Below are 16540 nucleotides of genomic sequence, written 5' to 3'. Positions count from 1 at the left end.
CAACTGGCAGATGAAAATTTCTATAAACAACTCCCTTGTGATTCGACAGAAGAGTATGAAAGTACTATTAAGACCTCACTAATATCATTACGCAAAAGTGGTAAGATAACCTACCCTATGCTTAAAATGATGTCACCTGGCAAATCGTCTCCCGGGCGTTTCTATTTATTACCCAAAATTCACAAGGTTAACCATCCCGACCGACCCATAGTTTCCAGCAACGGTACTGCTACTGAAAAGATCTCTAGTTTCATTGACTCTCTGATTAGGCACATCCCACAATCATTCCCATCATACATCAAAGATACCAGCCACTTCCTTCGAGAAGTCTCAAAACTTGTGGTACCTCTAGAGTGCTATTTGGTCACCATGGATGTCTCATCACTGTACACACACATTCCCTACACTGAAGGAATCGCCGCCACAGTCGCCGCCTATGGAAAAAGTAAATCGACGAGTGAATTCGATGAAAGCGCTTTAGAGGTGCTCCTAAATCTTGTACTTAAACAAAATAACTTTGAATTCGACCAAAAACATTATCTGCAAGTAAACGGAACTGCCATGGGAACCAAAATGGCCCCAAATTAAGCAAATATTTTCATGGCTTTTTTGGAGATTCCTTTCCTCGAAAATTCTCCATTCAAACCTATATTTTACCGACGCTTCCTCGATGATATATTCTTCGTGTGGGCCAATAGTGAACATAATCTTTCCAAATTCATTTCCGGTTTCAACTCCCTGCATCCTTGATAACATTCACGCACACGTATTCGCAGAAGAGTGTTCACTTTCTGGATGTCACTGTATCACTCAGTGGCACCACCATATCTACTTCCCTGTACAAAAAACCAACTCACCGCCAACAGTATCTGCATTTCCATAGCAGTCACCCCCATCACTGCAAAACAGGTGTTCCTTACTCTCAAGCCCACAGATACAGAAGAATTTGCTCTGAAATCACGCAATTTGACACCCACGCACAGGAATTGACAGCAGCCTTCTTGCGTCAAAAGTACCCCGAAAAAATAATTCACAATGCAATTGAGCCCGCTCCCTCTTTGGACCGAGAATCAACAATGAGAGAAAAAGGCGGGAATAAAAATGATATAACTTCAGGGGCAAATTTAATCCTCACATACTGCGCTACCGACCCTCGGGTGAATTCTATACTAACCCGCCACTTCAACATACTTAAACAGAGTAGTCGCCTCTCTGCCGTTTTTCAGACTCCACCCAAGGCGGTTTACCGAAGAAATAAAAACCTGAGAGACTTACTGGTCAGGGTGAAAACACACAAAACCGACCACCATCAGGGCTGTAGACCGTGCGGGAAACCTCGCTGAAGGGTGTGCACACACATGGTGACCCCAGATACGGCCGAAGCCTCCTGTTCAGACTATGTGTACAAAATTAAAGACGACCTTAACTGTGACTCAGCCAATGTGGTATACAAAATTCGCTGTGAGGTGTGCAAACAGGAACATATTGGACACACGGAAACCGCGTTCCGTTTGCGTTTCAACAAGCACAGGGCACACGTAAAGGGCCTCCCCAATTTGCCGTTCTCCAAGCATATCAATCTCCCTGGTCACTCTTTCGAACGCGTAAGTGTCATAACCACAGGGCACACGTAAAGGGCCTCCCCAATTTGCCGTTCTCCAAACATATTAATCTCCCTGGTCACTCTTTCTATAATCCGGCTTACAGAACACACGGGAGCACGAACAGCGGGAGTCATACTTCATAAAGAAATTCAGATCACTTACCCACGGAATCAACGAGAGCCCTGGGCGACTGACGTGCCTCCGCGACGTTTCGTGAAACACAGAAATTGAATTACTAAATTAATTTATTTACACATACGTGAAGTCGCACACGTAAGTTGGTCAATATAGCGCGTGAAACTAAACGAATTCGATGCTACGTGAACCAAACGGCGTGGGTTAGTATTATTAGACTTTATTTTCGTTTCTGAGTACTTTTTTAGTATTATTTAATTTTCAATTTTTGTTTACGTTTTTGTTTGTTCATCCTTTACAAGAATACCCATTCATTTATTTTCAGTATGACTGGTTGTACAGTTTTCTGTAAGAGAGGGCAAGTGGAGGGAGGGGGAGAGGGCACATTAGCTTTCCAACGTGGCCATTATTTTCCGAAAAGCTGGAGCGGGTCGTATGCTTCTTGTGTGTGTGTGTGTGTGTAGCCCGATGCCCCGGGCCAGCCGCCGAACCACGTGAACTTAAACTCGATCCATGTGTGGGATGCGAGTAAGCGGCAACAAGTTTCACATTTTTCCGTTTTTCTTGGTCGCCTCCGCTGGCGGCACGTCTTACCTCTATACCCAGTAACAATGCCAGAATTACCCGCTCGTATCCGGCGGCTCTCCGTCGCTCCTTTCTAGTTCCTCTCCTTCTTCTGCTTCTTGTTGTCTGTTGCTACCTCGTTCGCCCATTTTGGAGGGTCTTCAAACTGTGAGGGTGACCCTCTGCTATGGGAACTTGTACCATTTCACTTAGATCCTCCGAAGAAGGCTGGTCCACCAGCCGAAACTGTTAGGATTAAATAAATATTTTATTGTTTTGTTTCCTATAGTGCACTATTCTCGATATATATATATATATATATATATATATATATATATATATATATATATATATATATATATATATATATATGTATGTATGTATGTATTTGTCACGGCAATAACACATGCAGCACAACATACCAAACTCAAATGTCTTTTGACCTTTGGGGATAAAAATATCTCTGTACTTGGGATAAATTTAGCATATAAATAAGAAGCCTGACTACTACCTACATGCACATTGCCATGTGTGTAGTATTTTGATAAATTCAGATTTTACCCGCCAAGACTGTAAGCAACACTCAGTGCAGGTGGCACACCAGTGTTTGGGAAGCTTCGCGATAACGTGAGATCACCCTGTTGAAAGGGGCACACCCCATTTTAAATTTTTTTTTTATTCTTGGGTGAATTGTGATCCAACTTTTATCCTGTATCTATTTTGACATGCTGATTTCAAATCTGCAATTACTTTTTTCTGTACAACAAGATTTTTTTTTTTTCAAAATATTGAGAAATTCATGTTTCTTGCATTGACAAATTTGGAGGTGAGTTTTTCTTGAATGCTGGTAGTTATCAAAGACAGTGGCATATGAAAATGATGTTGTATACTCAGAGCTTGCATTGCTACAAGAATGAATGCTCTTTACTGATTTGCACGAAAGTGTCAGCTTGTCAAACTTTTGTAAGCAAAATGCTTTGGTAACACCCTGGAGAAATTACTTTTTGAAAACATTTCTCATGTTATTCGTTCAAATTTGATGCCTACTGCACTCCCCATATGTCCCTTTTCCTAAAAAAAAAAAAAACAAGAATCACTACGATAGGATAAGTACCACCAGAGATATCGTCACTGGAAAACTACACCATGATCAAAAATGCAGTTTTGAGAAAACGAGAAAAAACATTTCAGGACAAGTTAGAAATAATAAGGAAATCTCTTGAGCACTAGAGTGATCGAAGATGATATACGGGTTCAATCAGGCAAAAATGAATATTTTACAAAAATCTCGGATAAAATAAGGGCATGTGAAAATTTATTTGTAAAACCCATTAACTTCAAAAATTATTTTTATAAATGTTTTTTAGCTATATGTATCTATGAATTAGTCCTACAGCACTTTTCAATACACCATCTTTCTGACAAAAAAAAAAAATGATTGAGACTGTTTGAGTAGAACCAGAAATATTGTTGCTCCAATATGACACCATCAGAAATGCCACTTTGGACAACAAGGTAAAAAAAAAATGCTATTTTATTGTGCAGCCCCCGCCATGACAGTCCCATCGACACGAAAGTATCGTTCATGAATGTCTGGCTGTTTCCACTACAAAGTATTGCACGTGTAGATATAATGTTTATTTCAAATGCATTGCACAACTTTTCACCATCTGATCTGCGTGAGTTTCATGCCGTCGTCACTTCGTCACAACAGTCGCACTTCACTATCAGTTTCTTAGCGAGGCCATCCGTAGTCGCGGTCACTCGTGACTAGTTTCGCACACGCGCCGCATACTTTGAACCCCGCTTTGCACTGTAAGCAATCAGCGAGCAGCCCATTGAGAATGTCCAAGTCAATTATCAAATACGAAGCTGCAGTGTCTGCGGCAGATGCGGATATGACGCGTCAGTTGCATTGGTGAAAACCGCACTCTTTTGCACTGTCCCCGGTGTCGATTCAAGTCGTTCAAGCATGACCTGCTCACAAGCACTCACTTGGTCTATGTCGCTGCTCGTGACATCTTCAGTGTGGACTCGCACTAGGCTACAGTCGGCCGATAAATGCTATCGTTCTCGGGCAGATCCCTGTCAGTTGCATCGTCGCGGGTTGCTTGCTTATCGCTTGTAAAGCCAGATGACGGCATGCCTTATCTTGCGGACCACTATTACCTGGGCAAGGTTCCTTTTGGCGTTGGATAGTGGTTGCCAGACGTTGAGGGTCAGTGTTGCCAGACTGCCGCTAAATTTGACTGCAATTTTTTTTCCTGTAGTTGTGGCTTCTTCATGAAAATTTGGTGCCATCCGCGGTGCATTTCGCGAACGAGCGACGCTAGCCATTTTAATTAACAGAATGAACCGTGCCTAGCAGTAGTCGAGCGTAGCACTGCCATGCAATTAAGAGGCCGTTTTAATTAACGGAATGAACCGCGCCTAGCAGAAGTCGAGCGCGGTTCGATAAAGCAGCTCGATAAAGCAGCCTTGCAGGCGTACATAGCTGTAGCATATCCGACGTACCCCGATTAACCAGCCTTGGAACGCTTATTCATCACATGTATATACGAGTCCGAACGATGTCTTGTGCTGACACAGCTAGGGGAAGCGTAGAGTCCCCCGTCGTAGCGCGCGGTCGACGCGACACGATCAGCTCAGAGAAAAAAAAAAGAAAAGTAAGGGGGGAGGGGTGGAGCGCATCACCTCCTGCGACTCTATTCAGTTTTCCCCGTCATCCCTAACACTCAGACTGTATGTGGACTTCACATTCCCCAAGCAGTTTACGGTAGCAAGGAATTACTTTTATTTTTAACACATCTTGTGACAGCCTTAATTATTCATCTCATGTTCATAATATCTGGCAAAAACAATGAACATATTGCATTCTCTCTTTTTTGAGGGCAACATTTATATGTTGATCTGAAATTTTGCATTTATTTATTTTGCCTCAAGCACCCAGAGTATGTATGTACGCATTTGATACAACTTGAGCAAGAAAATAGATGCTTCCAAAGTGTCTCAGAAAACATCTCATTGATATTGTTACAGGGAGATAACAGAAAATGGGTGTATTAACAATATTTACAGTCACAGTAATGCAGGTAAAAATAGCCAAGATGGTGAGAGCAGGCACCACCACTTCTTTGTCCTCTAGGTAAGTGGCACATAAGGTTACCTTCCGGCAGCGAAGGCACCGGCTCGGTGCAGCTGGAGAAGATGGTGGTAGAAGTGGTCACTATACGTGTGACCACTTGACAATTATAATTTAGCCAGGTTGTCACTCGTGATTTGGGCAAGAATCGCCTAAATATTCTTAGAAGGAAACGTATATTTGCAGGTATTTACGATGATTACACGCGAGGTCGGGGCCAGTCTTTATCTACTTCATAGTCTTTTCTTTCAGGCAGAGACCCTCTACCGCTTTATGCCCCGATCCCACTACTGCCTTGTGGCACTACCCCGAGGCGTTAAAGCGCAGACCCGGCGCTTGTCACGAAAGGGAAGTGTTAGGTGACACATAAGGCTTCAGTTTTACGAATTGCACAACAGTGGATGGTGGTGGCATTGAGTGCGCTTCGTCGACGACTCGCTGTATCTCGTAGGTGAGCTTGGTGATCTTGCGCAGGACTTTGTATGGTCCGTCATAGCGAAATAAAAGTTTTTCTGAGAGGCCGATGTGAAGACATGGGGTACACAAGTGTACGAGAGAACCTGGTGCATAGGAAACTTCGCGGTGGTGACGATCGTATCGATCTTTCTGAGAGGCTTGAGAAAGTATGAGTCGTTCTCGGGCAATCTGTTGTGCTGCGACGGCTCGCTCTATGGCATCGCGGACGTATGTGACAGGGGAGCTTGAACCAGCGGGAAGGAGTGTATCAAGAGGCAGAGAGGGTTCCTGTCCATAAAGAAGGTAGAACGGGGAATAACCTGCGGTGTCATGTCTGGAGGAGTTGTAAGCGAAGGTGACGTAGGGTAAGGTTTTGTCCCAGTCACGGTGGTCTGGAGAAACATAAATTGACAACATGTCCGCGATAGTGTGATTCAGGCGCTCTGTAAGTCCATTAGTTTGTGGATGGTATGTCGTTGTGAACTTGTGGTTCGTGGAACAGGAACGTACGATATCCTAGACAACGCGAGATAAAAAGTATAGGCCTTGGTCAGGAACGAGCTGTCGAGGAGCGCCGTGATGCAATATGATGTCATGCAGTAGAAAGTCGGCGACATCGGTAGTGCAGCTGGTTGGAAGAGCGCGGGTGATCGCGTAACGTGTCGCGTAGTCGGTCGCCACGGCAACCCATTTGTTCCCGGATGCAGAAGTGGGAAATGGCCCGCGAAGGTCGAGCCCTACGCAGTAGAATGGTTCAGCAGGGATCTCAATAGGGTTAAGGAGGCCAGCTGGAAGCGATGTTGGTCGTTTTCGACGTTGACAAAGGTCGCAGCTGGCGACATACTTTTGCACAGAGCGATATAGACGTGGCCAGAAAAAACGGGGCCAGACGCGATCATAAGTGCGGGTGACTCCCAGGTGACCAGCGGCAGGTTCATCGTGAAGCTGTCGGAGAACATCTACACGCAAATGGGAAGGCACGACGAGAAGGTGGTCAGGACCGTTAGGGCGCATGTTGTGGCGGTAGAGAACACCTTCATGAAGCAAATACAAGTTCAGAGAAGTGGGTGGAGTAGCGGAACTCAGGCTTTCTATGATGGGAAGTAAATCTGGGTTGCAGCGTTGCTCAGAAGCGATATCAAGAAAGTCTGATATTGATAAGCACAAGCCTCCGTAGCTCTCTCTGTGGCGTCTGGTGGATCCACTGAATACCGTGACAGGCAGTCAATGTCTTGATGGAGGTGACCAGATTTATACACGACCGAGAAGGTGTATTCTTGGAGGCGGAGAGACCAACGACCAAGACGTCGCATGGGAGCCTTGAGCGACGAAAGCCAGCAGACTGCATGATGATCAGTTACAACAGTAAAACTGCAGCCGAAGAGATACGGGCGAAATTTAGCGACAGCCCAAACAAGAGCAAGACACTCTCTTTCAGTGATGGAATAGTTCCTCTCGGCAGGGGATAAAAGGCAGCTGGCGTAGGCGATGACACAGTCACGTCCATGCTGACGCTGAGCTAAAACAGCACCGATTCCGTGGCCACTCGCGTCCGTATGAACTTCTGTCGGGGCAGTCTGATCGAAGTGGGCTAATATTTGCGTAGTCGTGAGGGCTGCAATGAGCGCCGAAAATGCAGCACTTTGAGGCGAATTTTAAGTAAATGGGACATCTTTTTCAAGAAGCTCGGTGAGAGGCCGCGCAATATCGGCGAAATTCCGGATGAAGCGGCGAAAATAGGAGCACAAACCAAGAAAGCTCCGGACATCCTTAGGAGAAGAGGGCACGAGAAATTGAGTTACTGCGCAAATTTTGTCCGGATCGGGCTGTACCCCAGATGCGTTAACGAGGTGACCAAGTACAGTTATTTCGCGACGGCCGAAACGGCATTTGGAGGAGTTCAGCTGGAGACCACGTTGCGGAATACTTGGAGAATACTGGACAGTCGCTCAAGATGGCTTGCGAACGTCGGTGAAAAAACAATTATATCATCTAAGTAGCATAAGCAAGTGGACCATTTGAAGCCGCGCAGAAGCGAATCCATCATGCGCTGAAAGATGGCCGGTGCATTACAAAGCCAAAACGGCATTACTTTAAGTTATATAACCCATCGGGGGTTACAAATGCTGTTTTTTCTCGGTCCCGTGGGTCAACAGCGATCTGCCAATAACCAGATCGAAAGTGAATGGACGAGAAAAACTTTGCGCCATGAAGGCAGTCAAGGGCGTCATCTATTCTTGGTAAGCGGTAAACGTCCTTCTTAGTGACCTTGTTGAAATGTCTATAGCCGACGCGAAACCGCCATGTGTTGTCCTTCTTCTTGACAAGCACTACCGGGGATGCCCACGGACTAGATGAGTGTTCGACGACGCCTCTGGCGAGCATTTTCTCGACCTCTTTCTGGATGACAGAGCGTTCGGCAGCAGAGACGCGGTAAGGGCGGCGATGAATTGGGTTGGAATCGCCGGTGTTGATGTGATGGGTCACAACTGATGTCTGGCCTAAAGGGCGGTTGTCAAGATCGAATATGTCCGCATAGGATGTCAACAGACAGTGGAGGTCTTGTGCATCGGAGGGCGAAACATCTGGCGCTATCATTTTGGCAATGTCAATGCTTGACAGGTTGGGCGCTGTGAGCAAGTTGACGTGCGGAGTAGGTTGCTGAGCCGACAGTTCAGAAATGTAACACTCTTGCATTGATGACATGATGCCTAGTTTAATACCAGCAGGCAGCACGTGCGTGGAGAAACCAAAGTTTGAAAAAGACAGATGGGTCTGGTTGTGGCGTACTCTCACCACGGTGTGCGGGACAGCAATGGAGTGGTTTAGCACAACGTCGGTAATAGGTGAAACGACATATTCACCATCGCGCACAGGCGGATCATACACGAGCCGCACATAAGTTGCGGCTTGCCGCGGAAGACGCAGGAACTCGGTGGCACAAAGGCGACTTTGAGCATCACGGGCAACAGTGGCGTCAAAAGGCAGTTCCAACTGAAGAAGACCCGTCGAGCAGTCGATAAGGGCGGAGTGCGCAGAGAGAAAGTCGAGACCAAGAATCACGTCATGTGGGCACTGCTCAAGCACGGTGAACAATACGACGGTCTGGCGCCCAGCAATACACACGCGAGAGGTGCACATGCCGAGAACGGTAGATGTGCTCTTATCGGCAAGCATTACTGCACACTTAATCACTTTTTGCAGTTTAATACAGAGAGCAGCGCTCATGACTGAAATTTGTGTGCCAGTGTCTATGAGGGCTGTAACGGTAAGGTCATCCACCAAAAGGTCCAAAATATTGCGGCGTGTAGGAATCGTCAACAGAGGATTTGCAGAACGGGTCGTTAATGCAGCGTCACCTCCGGGAGCTGCATGGTCTAAATTCCCGAGGTTGAGGGCCCAGGTCGTGCAGGGGACTTGGATCGAGAAATCATCGGCGAGAGAGATCGGCAGCCTTGGGATGATGGTGACCGGCTGAACCTTCGGCCCTGAACGTTAGTAGGAGCAGGCTGTGGATCGTACGGAGTAGAAAAGTGGCGAGAATTGCCTTCAAAAAGACGCCATGTCCCAGTGTTCCAAGATGAATTGGATGTCCAACGATTGCGACAGTAGCGTGCAATGTGGCCGGCGCGAGAGCAGTGAAAGCAGATCGGTCTATCATTCGACGTTCTCCATTCAGCAGGGTTCCGGTAGCGGGAAGGGGAGCGTGAAGGGTACACCGGAATCTGGTTAACAGAAGCCGAGCTCTCGGTAGTGCGAACAGCGCAAACAGGTGCAATGCCGAGATTTGCTATTTCTTGGCGAACGACGGCTTGGATGAGGGAGACGGTGGATGCTTTGTCTTGAGGACCGTCGGAGGCGATGGCTGCAGGAGCCATTGCTTCGACTTCGCGGCGAACGATTCAGGTGACGTTTTCGGACCATGTAGCTTGCGTGAACTTGGGGCTGTCTTCGCAGGTCGAAGTGACTGCAGTATAAGGCAGACGCGCAAACTGGCGGGTTATGCGACGGTTCTTGGCGTGCTCGAAGCGCTGACATTCCTTCACAACTGCGTCGACGGTGGCGCAATTTTTAACGATCAACAGATTGAAGGCGTCATCGGCAATTCCCTTTAATATGTGAGCGATTTTGTCAGTTTCGCTCATGTTTTCGTCCACCTTTCGACAGAGGCCCAATACGTCCTGTATGTAAGATACATATGATTCTGTCGATGCCTGCACGCGACATTCCAGGTATTTCCTCGTGGCCTGCTGTCGCCCAAATGGCCTGCTGAATAACTCGACAAGCTTCAGTTTGCAAACGTCCCAGCTGGTCAACTTCGACTCATGCGTCTCATACCAAGTGAGCGCTGTATCCCGCAAGTAAAATACAACGTTGGCCAGCATCAACGTAGGGTCCTGCCTATAGTATTCGCTCATGCACTCGTACAATGCCACCCAATCTTCAACATTCACCTTGCCCTTGCCTGTGCCCGAGCAGGTTCCGGGGTCTCGTGGAGGCAGGAGAATCAGAGGAGACAGCTGCTGCTGCTGTTGCGGCTGCTGTTGCTCTTGTGGGTGGGCCTGTTAAGCCATTGCAGGCTAATGAAGGTGGCGACCACTCCTTAATTCCGTGTTGGTTTGCCGGGAAAGCCAGGTAGGCGTACCAAGCACCTCCACCAATAATCTTACAATGAAACATATATTTGCAGATATTTACAATGATTACACGCGACGGCAATGCCTGGCACACTGGCGGGCTGGGACCAGTCTCCATCCACTTCGTAGTCTTTTCTTTCAGGCAGGGACCCTCTACCGCTTTATGCCCCAATCCCACTACTGCCTCGTGGCAATATATTGGCACTCACTGCATTATCTGTCTGGCATGTGCTAACAGTACAAAGTACTTTTTTTTGTAATTTGCTGTGTTCAATTTCATTACTATCTCAGCAGAGCTATTTGTGCTGTCTGACCTTGTCTTTCTATAATTATTGTACACATAATGCAATAACAAACAAGTAAGTGTATATGAACAGGCTCATGCTTAGCTAACTGATGTACTCAAAGAGTAAAGAAGACGTGCTATAACTGATCCATCCTTCTTGCTAATGGACGACAAAATTCAGAGCGATTTTCACCAGCCACACTCCTGTTTTCAATCCCATTTCATGTCACAAATTGGTATCACTTGTAGCCAGGTAAGTTTTCTTTTTCCGTTTACGCACCCTTAGGACTGTGCAAGGGTGTGTTCAATGAGGGATAAGATAAAAAAACAAGCACTCATGATATTTGTAGATGCTCAATCACATTCACACAAAAAGATGGTGGGCCAGTGGTGGCAACAACATTACTAGAGGTGTGTAAATATTTCAATAATGAATCAAATAGCATTCTATTCGATTCAAAAGTACAATTTAGCGGTACAACTCTGAAGCAGCGAAACATGGGATCAAGTGAAGGTTTATTTTCTTCCTGTAATCCCTAAATTACCTCTATAAATGTAGCCCAAGCATTTGCAACAATACCGATGCTATAACGATTACCAAATAAATTGTTCTTGCTGCAAATTGCACTTTTACTCGGTTTTTACTATGCTGCTGCTTCATTGCATTAATCATTTCCTCTCTTTATCATTGAAGTTAGGGATGGCTGCATTCAGCTTCATGAATAAGAACAAACGTAAGTCTTTTGTTCATGTGAATATTTTGTTCTTGCAGATACAGCTTTCCACACTGATTTTTACATGATCTCTGCGCCAAGGTGTATGTAGTGATGACTTTGTCTGTTTCAATAAATCTTTAGCAGCATGCACGGTGTTCGGCTCGAAATTGTCTAGATTTTATGCTGCAATTTCCTTTAAAAGCTCACGATAGAGTTTAAACTTGAAAACTGTAGTCACTGCAGTATTTAGACATACAGATAATAAGTATTTTGAAGGCTTTGGTCACTGCTGTATACAAGCTCATCACAGTTTGTGAATAGTTATTTGAAATAAACTGTTGTAGGAGTTCTAGGATTGTTTTTAAAATGGTTTGCTTACTATTTGAACACTATATAGAAGAGCATACGGTTCATATTAGCATTCGATTTGGCTGTAACGCTATTAGATTCGTTTAAAATTCATTTCCGAAATTGACTACTTGCGCACCCCTTGCTTTAGCGTGTCTTGTATATGTACTATGACAGTGCGTGTGCTGTCTGTCATCTCCTCATTGCTCTACGGGCATGCATCCCAGTGAAGCAAAAAAAAAAAAAAAGAAAAGAAAACTTTGACTGGAGGCCAGTCCTTTATATGCAGAACATACAAGTATATTTCGAAGTGTATTTGGCCTAGAGGGAGTACGCTGTCACCGATGTCCTTCTTTTCAATCAACAGTGCCCCTTGCTCCTTGTGTGAACGAAATAGCTTTGCACCTTTAAAGTGACACTACGACGATATTCGTTTGCAAGTCTATCGAGCCGCTGCTATACATATTTGTGGTTCTAATTTTGAATCGCTTTCATAATCAGTAGCGGTGGCATTCGAGTAGCCTAAGATCTTAGTGAGCGAGTGCAAGCTGAGCCTATTATTTATGTGCCCGATCGAGCAACGTGCGCGACATAGGCATTCAAGTACTCTGACACCAGCTTTTTGAGCAGCAACAAAGCTTACGGAGTAACGATTTTTGTTATATAGTCTTCACATCAACTATTTCCACTGTCGTCTTCTGTTTTTCACTTCACATCTGCGTCCACTTCGATGCTTTCGGCGATCGTTGCAAGCGGATCGACCAGTTTTTCGGCAGCGTCGACACAGGCGTGCACACAGTGTTTCTGTAGTATCTCGGTAGCACCAGCTAATTGATAGTGCCTTTTTCGCGTACCTACCGTTCATTGTAGACGATTTTGCAGTATACATGCAAGTGTCAACTTTCTTCCCTGCTTCGCTGCGATGTCTGCATGCATCTGCTGGGCACCTGCTCGACACATGAACCAATGAGCGTGCAGCTTCCGTAAGGGCAACTGGCACAGTGCATTGAGGGGGTGGGGGGGGGGTATCGGCTCGCTTTTGTAAATGCACTGCCCGGCTGGCCCCCCTTTCTCTTTGTGTGCTGCTGGATACTGCGCGCAGGCCACCCCGGCACTCAGTGCCTTCTCCTTTGTGCTTCTCCTGTTTAAGGCCCTCAGCGGACCAATCTGCACGCAAGTGCCTTCCCTTTGAGTAATAAACTCAGTTTTTTGTGCTTACATACGCCTGTTATTCCAGCTACCGTAGACATAACATTTTCTGAAAAATCCGTATGGATTTCTTTCTTTGTAGTGTAACAAATGGGTGGTTGTCTACTTTCCCTTTTTTATTCACAGTTGTGCACAGTGTGTTTAGCCATTTCTTGCCAAGACCAATAAGCGCCGCATGCATTCTTTGTGCCTATTATTTAGTAAAGAAGACTAGCGAAAAAAGGAAAGAGAAAATATGCAAGTATAAAAAGGATTCTGCACTTATATCAAATTTTTTATATTTTCATTGGCTGTTGAAAGGTTAAGAAGCACCAACAGAAAAACTTTTGCACTCCTTATTTTTTGAATGAGTAGCTTATGACCTACTTATCACGGCTGAAAACTTTGTTTGTGCGAGTGCACAAAGTTTATTTTATTTAAAGATGTTTTTAGAACGCCCAGTCACAGTTTTGGTATCGAAGAGCACCGAGAAAGGCAGGAGCAGTTTTCGCAGGAAGGTAAACACAGCTGGCTACGTTAGGCTGCAAAACTGCAACATGGGCTCCGCACTGACAGCCAGCGCACGCAAAGCTGCAGGAAGAAATTGAAGCTAGCACAAGCGGAAGGCACGTGCCAAGCAAACAGCCAACAGAAACTCGTGACGTCTGTTTACATTCCCGCCGTGCTGATGTCGGCGTCGCAAGGGGCTCCGCATGTCACTCAGTCGCACGGCATGCACTTTAAAATTGATTTCAAATGTGTTCTATGCTATATTTGCCCTTAATATTTCATAGATGCTGTGTATGTCTCTAGATAAATCAATCTCAATTTATCTGCCTTTGAAATTTTGTGTCAGTGCTCTTTTAGAAGTGTGAAATTTCGATAATGCTTTCTGATAAAGTTGTGGCAGCATGGTAAGGTCTGCTGAGCGCTGCTATTGGCTCTCGAAGGAAGCAGCTACATTTTCTACACCCAGAAGTTCTAACTGCTACTTATCTTGTGCTAATGGATTCCATGACTCTGCCCAACTCAACATAGCCAGTGATGGAAGTGACTTTTTACTTTTTGGAGCGCACTTTGCAGCAGATAAAGCACTACTTTGGAGCAGTCATAAGAGTTTTCCGAGCAGAAAAAAAATGCTAGTTTACAGCAGCTACTAGTGTCTTAGGAGCAGATATTTAATTTGCCATGCATTAATTGGAGTTCAGAGCATTGTCGAAGCATCTAGTAAATATTTTTTATAATGAAATGTATTTACCAGACAGTAATCATGAAGCAAACCATGGCAGGTTGTCAAAAATGTACTGTGAAATGAGCTACAACTCGAAATACTACTAATATATGGGGCAGAAATCAAATTAAACTGGAAAAGCTAAGCACCACATTTTAGAAGTAACCACAGTCCATTACAAGTGTTGCCGAATGAGAAGTAGATAACAGGTACAAGATAAAAGCAACCCGGTTCATTTTCACATTCACCACACTAGCCTGCATGTCCAGCTAAGGAAAGAAACGGCCAAATGAACTATACGGGTATAGTCAATATTACAGTGCTGTCTCGCAAATGGGATCAGAGTCGATAATTCTGCAAGTAGTAGCACAGTGGGATGAAAGTACACCAATTCTTTTAAGTTTCTTAATGACTTTTGAGTTGATCAAAGAGTAAATGTTTATCACTCTCATTCTCTAAGAGTCATTTCGGAGCAGCTTTGGAGCAATTAGAAACAAAAGTTACTGTTTGGAGCAGCATGAAGCAACATTTCTCTTTTGGAGCAGTTTGGAGCAATTGGAGCAGCACTTCCATCACATGGACAATGCATGGACAATGTACCCAGTGTGGCTGAAAAAAAAGCATTATAGATTATCCCTTATGAGCCGGAATTAAAGGCACACAATCAGCATTGCTTTGTCACATGACATCTAGAATTAGGCAAAAATTCTCGAAGTGCAACAGAAACCCCACTGTCTGAGAACTGTACCATATGTGTTCAACCACGAGGTTTATGTGCTCTGTGCTCAGATGTATTTTGAAAACTGTAAAGAACAGAATCTGTAGCTTTGTCACCATTGCTGTGAAAGTGATAGACAGACTACTCATTTAAAATGCAAACGAAATTCCATTGCTGTTGGCTTCAGTAGCTGTGGACTATCTTAATTACGGAATTATGCGAAAGTAGTCAGAAGCTAGAGTGCATGGCTCGACCACATAATTTAAACGCTTCAGAGAGGACTTCTTAAACAACACTGCAGCTGCATGCAGTTTATTGAACAGCTGTTATGTACAAGGTGGTCGTCATCGCCTAACTGACGTGATGGTTGTTGGAGACACTGAAGACAAACTGGAGACAGCCCAGCTTGATGAGGGAGCCATGGTGTAACAAAGCCGTGCCTTCCCAGCCAGCTGCACCCACAGGATTCACATGGCAGCCGCAAGTCCTCCGGATGCCCTGTTAAATATGATGTAATACCATCATTGGTATAACAATAATCTAAGTGAAATTTTTCAAAGGGCTCATTTCTCTATTAGTAGCAACCAAATGAAACCAAAAGACAGTTAGGCCAAGAAAAGCTTCGGGGCATTATTTGTTCTACAAGTTATGACCTAAATTCAAAGAAAATAAAGTAGATAAAAAGGCACCTTTTCCGTCGTTAGAACTTTTGCATTACACACCCTACCAATTAGGCTATAATGGAAGGTGCTCCCTTATACACTTTTGTTTGGTATTTATGAGCGTTTAACCACTGGGAGTTCCTCAGTGCCCCTTGTAGATAGGGCGGTTACCATGGAACACTCGTTTTGCCAGTTGGTGTCGCGTGGCACAGGATCTTCACGCGAGGGGGGCAGCTACAATGCATGTTTCCTAAGATATAAAGTCTGCCGGGACAAAGCCCTTCCTGCGGAAGTATGGCAGAAGTAGAATATTTTGAAGGGCTTGTTTATTCCATAGACAATACCAAATAAAACTGTAGCTACACCACTTGGCTGCTAACCTGAAAGATGGGCACTGATTCAGCAAAACTGATAATTTTTTTATGTGTTTTTCCAAAATCCTAACATTAGATACTGAAGCAGAATCATAGCAATTAAATGTGATGGGAGGCCTTTCTTCACAGTCAAGCTTCAGTGAAATGTGTTCAAAATCCTGAAGCACTCCACCCTCAGAGATAATATGCAGTTGCCAGATGCTGCACACAACTACCGTTTCTTGCAGGAGTATTATACGCCTGTCACACGGCCACCACCAAACTCCATTGAACACCATCAACGTAAATCTCCCCTAGGGAGTTCAACAGAGAAGGAGTTGTGGCAGTGTCACACGGAAATTACAAGGTTGTAACAGGTGCCGCGAGGGGGCTCAGCTTGCGCTGTTTGATTTTCGGAAAAGTATTCTAATTTCATCTCTATTGATTTTTTGTGAATCCTCGTTATGCTGTTTTTACAAAAAAGCACCATTAAGTATGTA

At 44.8% G+C, this 16540-nt stretch overlaps 1 protein-coding gene across 6 annotated transcripts in view; it reads right to left on the bottom strand.

The window, feature by feature from the left end:
* Positions 1-15307: 15307 nt before the first annotated feature.
* The window catches only part of LOC119167780 (PHD finger protein 12), a 381633-nt gene continuing 380400 nt past the window's right edge, over positions 15308-16540 (bottom strand). For all 6 annotated transcript variants that reach the window (XM_075891055.1, XM_075891049.1, XM_075891051.1 and 3 more), the window contains one exon: positions 15308-15523. In XM_075891055.1, the coding sequence (XP_075747170.1) occupies positions 15377-15523 (147 nt within the window). In that variant the 3' untranslated portion in view covers positions 15308-15376. The remainder of the gene's footprint in view (positions 15524-16540) is intronic.

Source organism: Rhipicephalus microplus, chromosome 3 (genome assembly GCF_043290135.1).
Source record: "Rhipicephalus microplus isolate Deutch F79 chromosome 3, USDA_Rmic, whole genome shotgun sequence".
NCBI lineage: Eukaryota > Metazoa > Arthropoda > Arachnida > Ixodida > Ixodidae > Rhipicephalus > Rhipicephalus microplus.
The sequence above is the reverse complement of the archived record's forward strand: the minus strand, read 5'-3'. Positions and strand labels throughout refer to the sequence as shown.